The following is an 18,785-nucleotide window of genomic DNA, read 5'->3' as shown; positions in this document are numbered from 1 at the left end:
AAAGTGCTGGGATTGCAAGCATGAGCCACTGTGCCCAGCCCAGTTACTGTTTTGAATGGGATACCTGCCTGTAGCATGAGGCTGAGAATTTGTTGCTATCTAGGCTCTTATGTCCACCAGCATGTAAAGGGAATCGTGATAGCTTGGGAACTTCTGGAAATCTGACCAAGAGTTCCTCAAAACAATCTGACGTGGAGTTTTTCTGTGATGAAGATCTTGGACAACGGGTACCATGAGGTGGTCTATCACTGAAGTAGCTTTATACTCCCCCAAATATGGAAGAGCAACCAGTTTGATGAAGACTCTTGGTTATTCTTTTTTTTTTTTTTTTTTTCTGAGATGGAGTCTCACTCTGTCACCAGGCTGGGGTGCAGTGGTGTGATCTCAGCTCACTGCAACCTCTGACTCCCTGGTTCAAGCGATTCTCCTGCCTTGGCCTCCCAAGTAGCTGGGATTACAGAAATGGGCCGGCCACCACACCCAGCTAATTTTTGTATTTTTAGTAGAGACAGGGTTTCAGTATGTTGGCCAGGATGGTCTTGATCTCCTGACTTCGTAATCCACCCGCCTCAGCCTCCCAAAGTGCTGGGATTACAGGCGTGAGCCACCGTGCCCAGTCAACTCTTGGTTATTCTTTAGCAGTCAAGGAGGAAAATTGTTATTGCAGCTCATTGCATCAGCGTTAATGATTCATGGATTTTCCTAATTTCCCCTCCAATTATTTGGGTCAACAATCCTCAGGTTTCTACTCTGGGTCTAGAACTGTGCAAGACACTGTGGCAGTGAATAAAGCAGACACAGCTCCTAATAGGTCATTCCTCTGCAGGTCATTGAGAGAACACACCGTGAGAAACATTAGGATGGAGAAAACAGACTTGCAAATGGACCATTGCAAGGCTAAGTGCTGGAGCTTCTGGAGAGAAAGCAGATAATGAACAAGTGTCCAAAGCAGTCATAAGCAAGGGGTAGAGGAGTATTCTGGGGAGAAGATAAAATTATCAGGCAAGTTTCACGGTGATCCATGGTCTTCTCGGGACAGTTGTGACCCACTTACTAGTCTTTTCATTATTTTGTAGTTCAAACAGCTGCACAGTCAATAGTGTCCTCTCTGTATGGAAGAGATGATGAACTTATCTATAGAGTTACATCAAGACAAGAGACAGAAGAAAGGATCTATTATTAATAGAACATGTAGACTGGATTTGGAATGAGAAAGTTCTGAAATCAAGCCAGTTATGACTCTTGGAGACAGTCTCTGTTACAGGCCATAGTTTCTATGTACTCCACTCTCCCGTCTCTGATTGGCTTTCTTAGCTCATTCCTGGGGTTTGCTCCTTCACAGCTTCAGCTTGCAGAGTCACACCACTATTTATTGGGTGTGTCTACATACCAGTTGCAAAGTGTTTTATGTGCCTTTTCACAAAAACGTTAGGTAGCATTATTTACATTGCACAGATGAAGCAACTGAGGCTGAGAAGTTAAGTCTTACAGAGATAACAGCTAAAGAAGTATAGTCCTTGGGATCCAAACCCAGGTTTTATCCAAGATTCACACTCTCGGCTTTGCTATATGACTATGTATGACTGTGTGTATATACATATATATATACACACATACATGCATATACATATATATGCATATACATATATACGCACATGTATATACATATACATCTATATGTATACATATACATATATGGCCATCTAATAGCTATATTTATTCTATATCTATATCTGGGTACATATATATGTATACAGAGATGTATACATACATATATGTGTGTGTATCAGGGAATATATAGCCATGTATGTACATCCGTGTATGTATGTATGTTTGTGTGTGTGTGTGTGTGTGTGTGTGTGTGCGTATATATATATGCCTATTTCCTGCTGTATACATTATGAGATTCATGGTGCCTATGGCCCCCTCTCATGTCCTTGTAATTTTAACTACCACTTCGAACTGCTTTCTCCTCAATAATTCCTAACTAAAATTTTTGAGAACAAAAACTTGTCCCAGTTAATATTTCTGCCATGCCTTAGGTGCTATAGATTGGTTACCTTGATGTCACATAGCTACCATGGTCCCATCAGTTGCGCCCTGGGGAAAGAATCAACTACTACTTAGCAGAGGTTGTTGGTTAGGACAATTTCACTTATATGGATGAGGAATGTTAAGGATTAGCAGCTTATCACACAGCAAGCTTTTATTGGTCTATCATGTACCAGTATACATGTGGGTAAATGTTCTCCCTGACATCAGGCTAGTAACTCAGAGCTTTTGGTTTGGTATTTGAAGACCCAGGTTTGCATACTGACATCACCATGTAAAAGTTGTATTAACTTGGGCAAATAACTTTTTTTTTTTTTTTTTTTTTTGAGGCGTTTCTCTACTGACAATGTAGGAATAGCCACATGTTCCTTTCTGGGTACTGAGAACCTCCTGGTTATAGACACTGGGCTAAATAGAGCTCCAGGATGCATGAGTTACCATCCTGGGGAGCTTGCTTGCAGTCTAGCGGTGGTTCATAAGACTAATGTGGGGTGGGGGAAGGCTGTCTATAAAATGCATATTCCAGGACCCACCCCTACCTCCAAAGAGTCTGCTTTAGTAGTCCTGGAATTGAGCACAGGATTTGCAGTTTATTAAGAGTGTCCTGAGGCTACTGTGTTTGGTGGATCACACTTTGCGAAACAGGGTGGAGAAGTCAAGGCTTTCAAGTGGACAATCACAATGCTGCTTGTTAAGTGCTGGGGGGACATTAAGTGCTGAGAGAAGAATCAAGAGATTTGGAGCACCAAAGGAGGAGCAGTAAACTCTGTGGGGGTAGGTGTCACAGAAATTACATCTCAGCTGAATAGGGGACGTAAAAAGTGGAGAGAAGGAGGAGGCTTTTGAGGCTTCCAGAAAGGTGTTTTCTGGGGGCAGTGAGGCAACTGAGGGGCACAATGGCTACAAGAAAGCCAGAAGAGCCAAAAGGCCAGACCGCAAAGGGCCTTCTTTGTTAACTTCTCTGTGATGGGGCATCAGAAATGTTTAGATTAGTGAACGACAAGTTGAGATTTGACTTTTAGAAAGTTGATTTTGACTTTTATGTGGAGAACAGAATGAGGGGGAACAGAGACTGCATGGAGACCCATGAGGAGACTGGTGATAATACAGGCAAGCTGCGATAAGGAACTGACGTCAGGCCATGGGCTGCAGATGGAGAGCAGGGGATGGATATGGGAGTTATGTCGGGAGCTGGGGTGGATGGAGAGTGGGTACCTAGCTTGCAGAGTTGGTGACATCCATCTAGATTTGCAGCCAGATATGGATTTAGATGGAACACGGAAGAAAGCAGTAGAGTTTTCATTCAGGTATATCTAGTAGAGAAGCCAGGAAATAGCTAGAAAAATGGAGATCCAGGTTGAGCTTTATTTAGAAGTATACCAAACTCTGGTGTTTTGGTAATAATTGAAGGCATAGGTGTGGTTGAGAGTCCTCAAAAAGAACCTTAGAGTGAAAAAACGGTGACATTGTATTAGAATCCCAAGAAATAGGACCTCAAGAAATACCAACATGTAAAAATGGGCAATAAATGCCTATTGTGAAGGCATTTCAGAAGGGAGTTTAGAGATGTGTGACACCTTGGTGATGGTAACCTTGGAGAATCTAATACAAAAAAATTAATAATGCTAGCTGTCATTATTATTTTTGTTCTTTACTCTTCCACTTATCACATGGACTAATGTATTGTCTTGCTGAGTATCATATAAAAGATACAATTTTAAAAAAACAGGAGTTAAAGGATCATCTTTCCAACAAATGTCAGCTCATCTTGAGGAATAGAAGACACACAGGTAGGTTTTTATCCTATTATTAACTCAAGAATCATTTTTCTAGTACTATTATGTGCTTGTGTGGATGGAGGTGAAGGGATTAGTTTCCATGCTCAGCATGCTTGCCTCAGTAAGTAAAACAAACATCACGGGCCAGGCTAGGTGGTTCACTCCTGTAATCCCAGCATTTTGGGAGGCTGAGGCAGGTGGATCACCTGAGGTCAGGAGTTCAAGACCAGCCTGGCCAACCTGGTGAAACCCTGTCTCTACAAAAAATATAAAAATTAGTAGAGCATGGTAACGCATGCCTGTAATCCCAGCTACGCAGGTGGCTGAGGCAGTAGGATCTCTTGAACCGGGGAGGCAGAGGTTGCAGTGAGCCGAGATGGCTCCACTGCACTTCAGCCTGGGCGACAAAGCGAGACTCCGTCTCAAAAAAAAAAAGTTACAAAATGACAACATAATATTGCAAGGACAAAACTGATTGGGGAATTGAGAATAGAGAAGTGATCACGATGAAGTAAAAACGGGCCAGGGAGAGTTTACAAGATGAGTTTTTAATACAATACAGTAAAAGACGTAAAACAGAAGGTTTTGCTGTAAAATGAAAAGAGACTAAATCCAGCTTCTAGTTGTACTACCACCTCTGCTAGGTAGCCCTGGACTAGTCCTTTAACTTTCCAGTGTTGGCTCTGTTCTCCAGGAAACCGCAAGCAACAACCTCACAGGGCTTGGAAGGGAGAGTGGCGGTTCTTCACACACACACCCGGTTGACTTATTCCAGGTGCTTCCAACAGGTGATTTCTCAGCGAGCCTGAGCCAGCAGTCAGGGACAAACAGGAAGGTTAACCTTGCCCCTCCATGCTTGGGAGAACAGGTGTGTGCGCGGTGGACTCTGGTTCAGTCATTCTTTTTCTTTTTTCCTGCTTTTGATGGGATCATATGGTTCATTTGCAAAGAGAGACAGAACTCTGTCGTGTTTAGGAGCAAGAGCCTTGGAGTAAGACATAGGCTTAAATTCTGGATTTGTTTCTTATCCCCTGAGTGACCTTCGGCAATTTATTCCACCTGTCTAAGCCTCTGTCTTTGTTACCTAAAAAAATTGGGATAAAGATACGTACCTCCTATGGCATGTCGCGGAGATTAAACGATACTGTGCACACCCCAGGGCCCAGGGCCAGGCACACGGTGGCTGGTTGCAACAGACTTCTGTGGGTGGAACGCGGGCTAGCCATCGTGATAGATAACATCGAGGAGAGGGAGTGGACCCACACATGGCAGTCCTCTTCTTCCCCAACCGCTGCCAGGCAGCCAGCCAGCGTCCTAGAACTTAAAGGGACTGTCGATGGGTGGAACCTGGGCCGGGTGGGAACCCGGGCTCCCTGGCGCGGGCAGAGGCGGGGAGTGCTGGCGCGGGTCTCCGTCTCCCGCCAAGAGAAGGTCGGCGGGCTCCAGGTCCCCGAGCAGAGAGAGGCTGGTCCCCGGCCCCCAGCGTCCCGGGGGGCAGGTTCTGAGGCGGGAGCCAGGGAGAGAGGAGGGGCCACCGGGGGAATTTCCCCGCCTCTCTCGCTGGTTCCATAAATCACCGCAGCCGCCGCGGCGGCCGAGCCGGGAAGTGCGCGGAGCCGGGAAGTGCGCGGAGCCGGAGCGCAGCGTGGTGGCACCAGACGCCTCCCTTTCCCCGCCGCTTGCTTTCTTTCTTTCACTTGTGTGGGGTTGTGAAGCCTCCCTTTTCCCTGCGCGCTCCGCTCGGGTGGCTGCCCCAGCCTCGCAGCCCCGCCGCCGCTCCTCCTCCCCCGGGGGCCGCCGCCCGCCCTCGCCGCCGCCTGCTCGCTGCGCCGGGACTCGCAGGAAGCGAGAGCTGCGCGGCTCGGCTCGGGCTCCGACTCCGACTGTCAGCCCCGCGGCCCGCGCACTCCGGCCTGCGGGTGCCCGGGCTCTCGGAGACGCCCTCTGCGCCGCGGGGGCTGAGTGGGCGCCGGGCTCCCGGGACCGCTCGGGCGGCCGCTTCCTCCCCCGCCCGCCGCGGAGCTCCGCGATGGTGGCCGCCCGCGCTCCCGTGCTGTAGCCGGGCGCCCCCTAAGTTTGGGAGCCGCCGCCACCGCGGCGCGGAGCCGAGCCTGCTGGAGAGGAAGAAAGTTTTTCGGGGTGCGCCGAGCGGGCCCTGGGCGCACCTCCCACGGCCGCCTCCCCGCTTCTCCGCGCCCGAAGCCCGTCGGCGGGGAGTGGGGGGAGGCAGCATGGCCCGCCAGCGGGAGGAAGAGGAGACGGCCGGGGCGGCCGCCCTGGCCCGCCGTGGTCCGGGCTTGTCTGGCCGCGCCGGGGCCCGGGCACGGCGGCCGCCCCTCAGGCTGCTCTGCTTGGTAGCGTGCTGGCTCCTGGGCGCCGGGGCCGAAGCCGACTTCTCCATCCTGGACGAGGCGCAAGTGCTGGCCAGCCAGATGCGGAGGTTGGCGGCCGAGGAGCTGGGGGTCGTCACAATGCAGGTAAGTGGCCCCCGAGCTGGGCAGGCATCCCGCCTTTCTCCTTTGCGCAAAGCCACATCCCATTCCGCGGTACAAGTCCCCTGGACTGTGTGCATCGGCTCCTTGCATGCACGGAGGCCCGCTTCCCGTCGGACCCCGCTGTCCTCTGCACAGACCCCGACAATACACCAACTCTTCTTCCAGGCACTCGTCTACCCCTCCCTTTCTCCTCTGCAGAATCCCCTGCCCTCTGCACTGAACCCACTTGACCCCACACAGCCTCGTCTCTTCTGAGCACGGCTCCTTCGTCTCGTCCAGGATTCTCTGGTTTCCTCGCACCTCTTCTCTAACTTGCACATATTTCCCTTGTACGCTTGTTTTCACCCTGCCACCCCTACAAACTCCCCTTCCCTCTTTGTGTCCCCATCCCAGGGCAGCCAGCCCTGCCTGGCTCGGTCGATTTTCCGAAATCCCAACCCCTACCCCTTTGACTGCATACTCTCGTCCCCCAGACCGAGGCGCACCGACGGGCGCCGGGAGGGAAGGCGCCGCGGCTTATGCAGCTGCTCCAGGGACACCTAGGTCCCGGCGGAGAGCCCCCCTCAGAATGGGCTCCGCGCTCCCTTCCCCGCCCGGGAGCATGGGGGAGGGGCTGGCCTGGTAGATTGCGAGTAGACTCCCGACTGTAATCCTGCTGTAGGGCTCTTTTTGTTGCATTCCGCGTTCTGTGCTGTGGTTTGCGTGCTGTCTGCTGTATGATTTTTGTTTCGTGTGTACCTTTTTGGTGTGAGGAAAGAAGCAGCAAAGTGAGTAAGATTCCCATTTCTCCAGGTTGTTTATCATGTCAGTACTCCTCAGGAGAGGAAAGGGGACTGACGGAAAAACAGCCCGCCGCTAGTAAGGAATCCTGATGATGTTACTCACGGCCAACAGTAGTAAAAATTGCCGAACACAACCATCTGGAGATTCTGTCCCGCTGTTATTTTAATCCACTTGGCTGTAAAGGTCCACTAGATTAGGAGAGGTTGAGATGACATTCCCAGCCTGAAACCTTTGCTATAATATTTTTAGGTAAACACCATTCTCTTATACATTCTAACAATCATGGTGATGAATGTGGTCTTCTAAAGATCGAAGTTTCCAAGAATGCGTTCTTGGAATAGGTTTCTGATTTCCATCCTACTGTGACCACTTCTTCCACCTCCCACCGGGAGAGGTGTTTTGAGTCGCTTTTGGGATTTAGGTTTCTTCCCTCCTTTCTTCTTCTTCCTCCTCTGCTTCCTCCTCCTCCTCTCTCTTCTCCTCTTTCTTCTTTCTTCCTTCTCCATCCTCCTCCTCTTCTTTTCACCTTCTCTTTCTTCTTCATCTTCATCCACTTTCTTCTTGTTCTCCTTTTCTTCTTCCTTCTTCTTCTTCCACTTCCCCAACCCAGTCTCCTTCCAAGAGGTTACAGTTTTCCTAAGGCAAGTTCCACAGACCTTTTAAGACCATTGGGATTTTTTTTTTTTTTTTTAGGGTGCCATGAGATTGAGGAGTGGATAGGTTTTGAAAGGTAATTTTGCATTTATTTGCAGGCACCCGGCCCTGAAGTGCAAGGGAGTTGGATTTTTTCTTGATTTGCATAATAATAGATAAGCTTTTAAGATTCATCAACTGTGCCAATCTTTCGGGTTCAGATTCAGTTGTAATTTTTTCCATATGCGTTTTCAGATTTCTGATTATTGCTGAGTTCCTAGGAATGAAGTGACATTTAGAAAAGATAGAAAACTAGAATTAAAAAAAAATAGTGGTGAATGTTTCCATTCAGTGCACAAACAATTGTATTTTTGCATTGAGGCACCTCTTTTAATAAAGGAAACTGAACATATTGGAGTTGTGGACTCTGCTTGTAGGATTTGTAGGCGTTTGCTACCTTCACTCTATCACTAGGGCTGGACAAGAAATCTTAGGATTTCCCCACACCATCCCACCCTCACTTTTTCTGTGTAAGCTAAGGACTTGCTTTTTCTAAGATGCTGACAGCCGTTTAATGTTTCTCACCCAGTCTTTGACAAAAGGTGAAATTGGATCCCAACACATTGTCATTCAGGTAGGGATCCTAAGCAAATGTAGTTTTAAAAGACTTCCCTGTTGAAAAAGAGACACTTCTGAAAAAAAGGTCTGATCTGTGGGGGGTTTATGCCCAAATGGCCCTTTATCTCCTCCCAACTGGCCTCTTTCTAACACCTTTGCGACCCCATTGTGGAAATGGACCTCCTGTGGACAGGGTTTTGTCTGGCAAAATGTGAAGTGGCTTCTCTCCTTTTTTGAAAGGAGACACACAAACTGTATTTAAATTCCACTTCTTGAGCTGTACATTGATCTGCCACTTCTTTCTACCTGGGAAAATTGCAGAAAGTGTATCTTTTTAATTTAGTTAGACTGGTTTTAAAAAAAAATCAATGCTGGTTAGATTTCTGGCCTTAGAACAAAGATTTTGAGCCCCACATTCTCATCCGTAAACCTTTGGGATTTGTTCAGTGGGTCTGAAATTATGTGGGTTTAGTTACCTAAAGTGTAGGTTATATAGCCCTCCCTGTGGTATGTTGAATTTTATAGATGTGGAGCTAATCTTTTTTTCAGAAGTAAGCCTCATATATAGGCTTTAAGGTGGGACTTCCTATGAAGATGGCCAGGGTGGGGGTGGAGAGGGGGACCATTGTGTCTCTTTGGAAAAGAATGTCTTCCCTTGCTTAAGGGATTGACTCCTTTTATTTGACCTTGGTATTTTGAGCATAGTACAGGCCTTTCAGGACAGCATCTCACTTTATGAGAAACCTTCTATAGATCTCTTTATAGGTAAAAAGTCAACGTTTGGACTTGTATATGCGTTTGCTGAATTTCTCCAAAGACAATTTTAATTTGAGAAATTACAAAGTAGCCCTCAAACCAGGCCTGTTGTTTTGCAGCATTTCAAGTGGCAAGGGGGTAATTTTACAAAAACGGAAAGCTAGCCTTCTTTCAGCTCTGTAGTTTCCCATGATGTAGTTTTTGCACTTGCTGTTAGAGAAGACAGTTTGAAAAGCGTGTATCTTGAAAGTTTTCTTGGAAGATTCTCCAATGGGGCTGCCTACTCATGATTTTTGTTGTTCCTCATTAATAATACACAAAATTAAAAAAAGAAAAAAACTTTAAATAAGTTGTGCCAACCAATTCTGCCAGTGCTCTGGGAAAGCTGTCACTGAATACTGTTCCCTTGGCAGCAGACATGATACATCACAGATAGAAGTCAAAAACGTAATCAACATCTCCCCATGGGTCTGGTGCAGAGGAGCCATGGTGTTGTTGAGGTCTGGGAGCGGTACGTGGCCATGTCTAAGGAGAATTGTTTTTGCCTGTTTATTCATGCAACAAGTTTTTATCAAGCAGCATCGTGGAATGGAAAGAGCCAGAGCCCCATGTTGGGTAGGTAGAGACCTGGATTCCAGCTCTGCCACTTGCAAGTTGGGTGATTTTATCTGTAAAATTGAGGATGGTGGTTCTGTCTTGAGATTTACTCTGTGGACTTAAAGGAAATAGTGCGTGTAAAGGCAGCTGTTAATGTTAATCTGGGGCTGAGAAATGTTGATGTATGTGGTTGTTCTCAAATAGAGAAATAATTATTGAAAGGTTACAGAGCATGGAGCTCTATACTGGGTATTCATGGTATTTTATAAGGATGTTTTCCAGCATAGTTCCTTAAGGAGTTTACGTTCTAGAGGAGGAGATACGATTGCACAGGCAAACCAGTTAGGTAACAATGCCTGCTTGTTAGAAGGCATATCTGGCTCTGGGAGCCATTTCGCCAGGCACTTATAAGGCCCATTTAACATTATATGACAATACAGGCTTCCTGACAGCAAGGGCCTGGCACATGGCCAGTGTGCCTGCCTTGATGTTAGCTCAAACACAACTCTGCTGGGCTGGGCACACTTACCATGAACTTGGCAGACAGACCAGCAGGTTGGTCAGACAGCTGCTGGATGGGGCCTGGGAGGGAGGGAGGAGCAGAGTTTCTTCCCGTCAGGGCAGAAGAAATAACAGAAGCAAGAACTGGAGATTCAACTCCAATTGAAGAAAATGCAGCAGCTAGAACAGAGTATCTTCCGGAACTGAAGGACTCAGCTACGGCAGAAGTATCAAAGATACAAAGCATTGTCCTAAATACAGCTGGCAGTAAAGAGCAAGCCTTCTTTGTATGCAGTAAAACAGCAATGCACTAATTCATTATTCCAATTCTTTTTTTTTTTTTTTTTTAAGAGACAGGGTCTTTGCTCATAAGATGATCACTGTACTCCCAGGCTGGAGTATAGTGATGTGATCATAGTTCACTGTAACCTTAAACTCCTGGGCTCAAGCAGTCTTCTTAAGTAGCAGAGACTACACATACATACCACCACACCCTGCTAATTTTGTTATTTTTTGTAAAGATGAAGTCTTACTGTTGGCCAGGCTAGTCTGGAACTACTGGCCTCAAGTGATCCTCCCACCTTGGCTTCCCAAAGTTCTGGAATTACAGGTGTGAGGCACCCTGTCTGTCCTGCATTATTCATCTTCCCAATATATCCAACAAACTTTTGGGGAGCTTCTGCTCTATGAAGCGTCTTGGGTTAGAGTAAACTGGCAATCAAAGGTGACTAAAGCCTGGCCCATGCCTTTACTCTCTCAACTAATGATAGAAATAGACGCAAAAAGAGACATTATGATACAGGTGGTTAACGAGAGGCATAGAGGCGTTACACTGCAGAGGGTTAGTGCAGTGGCAGAGAGAGAAACAAGATATGGGAGTGTAGAGGATCCTTGCCCAAGCTCCTCTGGTGAAGTCAAGGAAGTTAGCTGCTTCTCCATCGTCCTTTTCAGTGAAATGTCCACACACACAGGCCAGTCCTGAAAGCAGCAGCAGCAGCGCAGCTTCAAACATGATGCATAGCCAAATCAGTAGTTCATCAGATGTTTCTGATTCCTTTGGTGGCACTGGACAAGGTAGTTGGTGTATCGTGAACACCTGAACAGGACTCTGACTCCTGTGCTCTCATGTCTCATTTCTTTGGCCATTATCCTAGAGCTTCTGTGGTTATTGGACATAAATATCTTGCTGGCTTTATTATAACTGCAAGCTGATTTGCAGTCATGTTTGGTAAGGTGTAATTTCCTCTAAATCACATGCATCATATCAGGACAGGGCTGGTTTAGAATGATTTGAATGTGTAATTACACAATATAGAATGGTTTAAAGGAAAAGTCACCTGTATTTGCAAGTAATGTGGTTTGATTCTATGCCTTGTGTACTATATAAACCTTAGTGGAAAAACTGCTGTGCCTTCTTTTGAAAATAGATATTTGGAGTAGAAGAAAACTGACCACTGACAGATGGATGATTCTGAATTAAACTTGTTAGGAATGAACCCAAGAAAAAGCATGTTAAATGACTTCTGATAAACTGTCTCTGTTGTTCTTAGCACTTCCTCGACTTCCTTTTCACTAATGCCTAGCTTAGCTGGCCTTATTCCTTGTGCTTATTATGTTTTTCCTGCCAGTAGTACTTGAGTCTGGAAGGACTTGGGGGAGGGAGAGGAGATGGTTTTACACTTTGTAACTTGTTGGTGCTATTTCTGGTTGCTGCTTGAGGAGCTCCTTCCTTGAGCTTAAATGGATGAGCAGGCAGGAACCTTGCAGAACTGGAATTTTGGTATTGGGGGAGTGGGATTTATTTTGGATCTGCTTGGACTTTGGAGTAAGAATTTATTGAAATTCAAAATATGAAGGGACAACAGGGACAAGAATTTTGACTCAGCCAGTTATTAACCGTGTAACTTCTGGCATGTTATTAAATCACTCTGAACTTTAGTGTCGTTGTATTTCATGTAGCTAATGGGGGGAAACATATTTTAAAGGATAACCAAGTGTCTAGCTCAGGGCCTAAGGTAGGAACAGTCGATAAACAGAAATATAAATATGAGAGCAGGCCGGGCGTGGTGGCTTATGCCTGTAATCCCAGCACTTTGGGAAGCCGAGGAGGATGGATCACCTAAGGTCAGGAGCTCAAGACCAGCCTGACAACATGGAGAAACCCCGTCTCTACTAAACATACAAAATTAGCTAGGCGTGGTGGTGCATGCCTGTAATCCCAGCTACTCGGGTGGCTGAGGCGGGAGAATCACTTGAACTCGGGAGGCAGAGGTTGCAGTGAGCCGAGATTGCGCTGCTGCTCTCCATCCTGGGCAACAGGAGTGAAACTCCATCTCAAAACAACAGCAGCAACAACAAGACAACCTATGAGAGCAGTCCATTTCGTGCCAGGACACAGAACCTGGAAGGTAATAAACATGTAGCTCCTGAGCCTGAATGAAACTGAAATCTAATTTGTAGACCTGCAGATTTCAATATGGCCAATCCTCTGTCCCCAGGTTTTGAAGGTATGTTTCTGTGAACCATACCTTTGGATGTGGTACAAAACCATGCTTGGGGCTTTCTGAAGAAAATGCTAGGCCTGGCATTTTCTTCAAGTATTTCTTTACTTTTAAACTACAAAGATTTAAAAACATACAAAGGTAAATAAAATAGCATATGAATATCCACATGCCTCTCACCCAGCTTAGACAGTTATTAACTGATGGTCAGGCTGGTTTCATCTCTACCTCTGCCTCCACATGCTCTTCCCCCCAGATTATTTTGAAGCAAATTCCAGGCATCAAATAATCTCATCATGACATTTTTATTGTATCCTTATTTAATTTCTATGTTTATAATGTTTTATAATATACATAACATATTGGTACACTAGCATATAAAATTTACAATTGACAAATAAATATAAATATTTTGGAGGTTGTTTAGGCTACATTTTTTTTTAACAATGATGATGTGCCTGAATAAAACCCTTGCTGAGTCTCGTAGACCTCTGCCAACTAGCTAATACCTTTGGCCAGCAAATTCCCCAACCTGCTAGATGTAATGTCGAGCTTCTTTGGGGAAGCTCCTCTGAGTCTGTCCCTATTTGTGCTGTCTGGTCCTCGATTTCATGCCTGGGTTTCCCCACAAGGCTGGGAGGGTCCTTGTTTTCTTAAAGGCTGGCATGTAGTCTAGGCACCCACATTGGACTGCTGCAACATGAACCATATCTACTGATTATCCCTGTTCTCTCCCCCTTGCAGAAGAGACAAGAGTCAGAAAAGGACTAAGCAAGATAAGCTGTAAGTGGGAGAGAAGAGGGGAGGATTGAAGAGGAAGAGCTGGACTAATACATAACGTCTTCTGATCAGTCTGTCAGCAAATATTCACTGGGTGCCTTATTGCAGGGAGGCTGAGCGTAATATAGGACATTCACTGCCTCCCCCTGAAACCCGAGAGCTCTGTCTTATCCAGAGAGGCTAAACCAACTTGGATAGCTCAAGACAATATAGAAAGAAATCCTAAAATATGGGATCTAGAGTACAACCTGTGAGTTGGGGGGTTGCTATATCTAATTCATGTTTCTGGGGGTCAGTTAGACAAAATGAATGAAGTGGACCAGGTGTAGGTAAGCAGGGAGTAGTGTTGGATGTTGCAAGCTGGAGGGCATGTGCCAAGGCTGAAGGAGGACAGGACCATTCAGCTGCTCTGTTGCCTACTAGCCATGTGGGCGCAATGTTTTCACATGACTTTGTTTCTTAGGAGAAGCTGGGTATCTTTTTTCAATAAAACATCTTTATCCTGAAAATTTTGGCAACTAATTCAGTTAAAAAGACAACAACAACAAACACTATGTGGGCCAAACCAAACATGTCTGCGGGCTGGATAGGGCCAGAGGCCACCAGTTTGCAGCGTCTGGGTTAGAATTATTCAATGCGTCCCAGAAAGCACAGTGCTTGTGTGCAGGTTATGGGGAAGCCGATTTCTTTGTGGTACAAAGGAGGATTTTCTGATAGAAGAATTCTAAAATGGATTGTTTGAGAGCTGAGCTCCTTGTCATCATAATGACTTCAACACAGATGAATGTTTACTTGGTGCCAGGCACTATGTTAGGTTTGAGGTACCCATCAGTTAATTTCTGATGTAGCGAATGTTATGAGAGGAGGTTCGGGATGCTTGGAGAAAGTGTCAGGGATGTTAACCTATTTATGGGCACAAAGGGATTCTGGCAGGCAGGAGTTGCTAGTCAAAGAGTGGACTTCCCAGAAGGCTCCTTTTTTGAGGAAAAGCATAGCACCTTTGATGAGTGGAAAGATGGCATTATGGTTTTGGAGTTTAGAGAGATAGAGGGAAGAAAGGGCATAAATAGAGGTGGGAGAAGTAAGCAGAGGTCAAGCTGGGGAGTATTTCTTGGATCCTTGATGTCACAAGACTTGTTACATGGTGGGCAGCAGAATGCTTAACTCACACTGGCAAGAAAGGAAGCTAGTGCCCTATGCAATTGAACTGTCTGGGGTAGATCTTTGGGCAGTACTGGATTAGGGCTTAAAGCATGTGGCCAGTATGCCGGTTTTCTCTCTTTGCATGTCTACTTTTTTTTTTTTTTTGTGATGGAGTCTTGCTCTGTCACCCAGGCTAGAGTGCAGTGCCGTGATCTCAGCTCACTGCAACCTTTGTCTCCTGGGTTCAAGTGATTTTTCTGCCTCAGCCTCCTGAGTAGCTGGGATTCAGTGGCACCTACCACCACACCCGGCTAATTTTTGTATTTTTAGTAGAGATGGGCTTTTACCATCTTGGCCAGGCTGATCTCAATCTCCTAACCTTGTGATCCACCTGCCTTGGCCTCCCAAAGTACTGGGATTACAGGCATGAACCACCGTCCCCGGCCTGCATACCTACTTCTTAAATAGGTTCTTCCCTCTATTTCAATGTGGCTGGCAGTGGCTTCTCAATGTTTGAGTTGGGAACTAGCTGGTTTTGGAAACTAACTGTGTGCCTAAGTAAGTTCCTTGTATTTGGAGGTGATGTGCTCTGAGGAGAAGAAACAAAAATCTGAAGAAAGCTTAGAACCTAGACAATGCAGCTAAAGTGATTTCAGACTCAGACACTGTTCAGCAGTCACCGGTTGACAAGGCCTGCTACATTTCTGGGTTCTGCCTCCCTAAGTCCAGTTTGAGCCTATGTAGGTGGACTCCCTGCTTCCGGTCCAAACACAGGCTGGCTGCCCAGTGTGGTCCCTCCTGAGGAGTTGTACAAATCCAGCAGGCCTGCCTCGATGTGCCATTTCTCCCTGACCTCTCAGATCTACAGATCACTGGCTGCTGTGAGAACTGGGATGGACCATAGAGATAGTCAAATCTGCCCTGCTTGTTTTACAAATATTCATTTTACAGAAACTGAGGCCCATCAAGGAAGTGGCTCTCTGGAGATCATACCAGTTGTAAGTGATAGATTTAGAACTCATGTTTTGGTCGTAGACTTGTTTTTTTCACCCTTTTCATGATATTATACTGTATGTACCCCATTTTTCTCTTAGAATGGAGAAGGCAAGTTGACATAGTAGTATACATTCTTCTTTTGAAAAGAAAATTTGGGCCAGGCACGGTGGCTCACGCCTGTAATCCCAGCACTTCGGGAGGCTGAGACTGGTGGATCATGAGGTCAGGAGATCGAGACCATCCTGGCCAACATGGTGAAACCCCATTTCTACTGAAATACAAAAAATTAGCTAGGCATGATAGTGCATGCCTGTAGTCCAAGCTACTCAGGAGGCTGAGACAGGGGAATCGCTTGAACTGGGAGGCAGAGGTTGCAGTGAGCTGAGGTGGTGCCACTACACTCCAGCCTGGTGACAGAGCAAGACTCCGTCTCAAAAAAAAAAAAAAAAAAGAAACAAAACAAAAGCCTTTAGAGGAGGAATGACTTTGTTTCGTGTTTGTTTATGTAAAGGCCACAGAAGAAAATTCCACCTGTAATTTTCAGGTAAAGTTCTATTTTGAAATTGGATTTTATGACCTGCTGACCTTGTGATCCACCTGTCTTGGCCTCCCAAAGTGCTGGGATTACAGGCATGAGCAACTATGCCCAGCCTGCATGCCTACTTCTTAAATAGGTTCTTCCCTCTATTTCAATGTGGCTGTCAGTGGCTTCTCAATGTTTGAGTTGGGAACTAGCTGGTTTTGGAAACTAACTGTGTGCCTAAGTAAGTTCCTTGTATTTGGAGGTGATGTGACTAGATCCCTAGTCATTAGGGATATGAAGTTGTTTCTTTCTCTCTCTCTCTCTCTCTTTTTTTTTTTTTTTTGGTGAAAATTACAATAGGGTTACTGCTTTGGAGGATTCGTTCATTTAATTTAATGATGAAACAAACTAAATGTCATTTAAATGTTTCTTTGCCTTGCCCTCTTTTTTTTCTGAATTCAAAGGTAACTTTTCTCTACTTCAGATTTACACGGTCAAGTGATTTCTGAGTTAATTGCAGTTTGAAAAGTTTCAACACCTAAATACTAGATTGGGAAGTATAAAAAGTAGCTTATGGTCCATATTTCTCTGGAAATAGTATGCTTTATTGTAATTGTAGAGTTGGAAGCCAGGGGAGTAAATTCTTATCTTGTACATGATAATGTGTTGGTTCTCTTCCAACCATAACAGTTATGATAAAGATGCATTCAAAGCCCAAGACAGCAGCACTTTTTTTTTTTCTTGCTTCCCCTTGGATTTTTATTTTATTTTGTTTTTGCATGGAGTATTTTTAAAGCTATTCAAGGCCCTGGTGGAAGGATAGTGAAAATCAGCAAGCCGGTGAAAATGAATCTGAATGTTTAATTAGGCTTTGAGTTGTTTCTTCAAAGTGTGGAGACATCATTAGTGATGTAAGTCTTGTTGCATTAGCAGAGACTGACATTTTACTTCAAACGCGGAGAGTGCAGCTGTCCTGTGCAGATAAAAGTCACCAAGTATGGAATAGCAAGGTGGATTGGCAGATAATTAGCTGTCCCACATTACTGCAGTGTGGAAGAAGCCTGCCAGTCATGGGCAGGAAGGAGGAATTATTAGCGAGAGAAAATCCAAGTGTGTCATAAAGCAATTTGGAATCACTGCAGCTGTGGCAGAGCTGATAAGGTGCATGTTAAGGAAAAATACAAACTGAGTGTAGTATATGGTGACCAACTTTTCTTTCTTTTTTAAAATTCTTAATTCAAAAAACAAATGGCTAGAAATTAATGATCTATAAATATGCTGAAATATAGATTCATCAGTCTGCTTCGACTCTTTATAAAATAACTAATCAGCTTAAAATAGTTTTATTTCCATATCACTTGAAAATAAGGTGAGGATTCTATACAGGGAAAAAAATTACAGAGAAGCCATGAACCCTTGGCAATTACTATGCTATGTATTACCATGAAAAGATATTTGAAGAAGAAAATTGGAAGTATATCATTATCTCTGATATAAATATATAGTATTTATAAATGGTTTCAGGATATTTTCATGTCCATATTACTGGTAGCATATGTCTGTGTGTTTAAATATTTTAAGAGTTTTTTCTGTGCGCATTGCATTCATTTCTTAGGGATTGGAAGTGTAGAAAGACCTACTGGGTTTCCTGTCCATTCTCTATCATTTGCTAACTCACTTCATGGGATTTTTTTTTTCCCCCACTTAGATTACTCCATGTGCCTCTGCCAGGATAATACTGGCCTTCTTTGTCCTAACACAATCCACTTTAATTGATTGGCTCTCTCTAAAGCCTATATTCTCATGACAGCCCAAAGACAGGACATGCTGAAATGGGTTGGTTTCCACATTCTGTTTGGTGGTGTCTGAATGAGAGCTTCCCTTGGCCACTGCAGGAGAGAGTCGGTGCTTTTTGCCTCTTGTTCCGTTCCTTTCTAGGGGACTGTTAGTCACAGAGTTGTTGCTGTCCTGAGTGGTTTTGGGGAAAAACCCGGAGGGTATAGATTGGGTTTGTTTGTTTGTTGCAGTCTTGGCTATTTGATACAGAATTGGCTTCACTGAACCATTTGTGAAAAGGGAAAATTTGCCACTTCTGTAGTCTTCAGGGGGATTAGCCTGTGTGCTAATTATGAACCAAACACATTTGTTAGGAGTGTTTTCAACTTGAGATAGTATAATTTCAGATGACTGTAAAAGGGGCAAATACATTATTTACACATATTCAGATAACAAATGTAGGCAAGAGTTACGAGCAGTAAAACATCCTGGAGATTACTTATTAGAGCATGAGCTCTTGCAGGGAAGAGCACAGACTTACTCATCGATGTAGTCCTGGTATGGTTACTACTGTCTGTGTCACGTGATGAGGACTCAAAAAATGTCTAGACCACAATTACCCAGCAGCCTTTAAATGGTAGACTTTGTAACGTTTTAGTAGTTACTGTTACACTTGTAGCTTTTACTACTACGTTTAATGTGTCTGTTTCATTATTTTAGAATTACTATGAAATGTCTTGGGTCTTTATCTGCTACTAAAGATTAAGAAGAATGTTTCAAGTGAGTAGAAGTACCTGCTACAGTATCAAGAACATTAGGACTTTAAGCACATTAGGACTCTTAAGTATTAGTT

The 18,785-nt window shown here is 44.9% G+C and overlaps 1 protein-coding gene across 2 annotated transcripts in view; it reads left to right on the top strand.

Annotated features, from left to right (window-relative positions):
- Nucleotides 1-5,706: 5,706 nt before the first annotated feature.
- Nucleotides 5,707-18,785, top strand: part of CACHD1 (cache domain containing 1) — a 228,469-nt gene continuing 215,390 nt past the window's right edge. The window contains exon 1 of one of the 2 annotated variants that reach the window (XM_032296744.1): nt 5,707-6,307. In XM_032296744.1, coding sequence (XP_032152635.1) covers nt 6,062-6,307 — 246 coding nt within the window. In that variant the 5' untranslated portion in view covers nt 5,707-6,061. Of the gene's footprint in view, nt 6,308-6,860; nt 7,093-18,785 lie in introns of those variants that run through there. The other variant, XM_032296745.1, reaches the window with a different exon arrangement.

This window comes from Sapajus apella, unplaced genomic scaffold (genome assembly GCF_009761245.1).
Source record: "Sapajus apella isolate SASKATOON/1434 unplaced genomic scaffold, GSC_monkey_1.0 scaffold36, whole genome shotgun sequence".
Classification (NCBI taxonomy): domain Eukaryota; kingdom Metazoa; phylum Chordata; class Mammalia; order Primates; family Cebidae; genus Sapajus; species Sapajus apella.
Note: the sequence above shows the minus strand (reverse complement) of the source record. Positions and strands in the feature narration are given on the sequence as shown.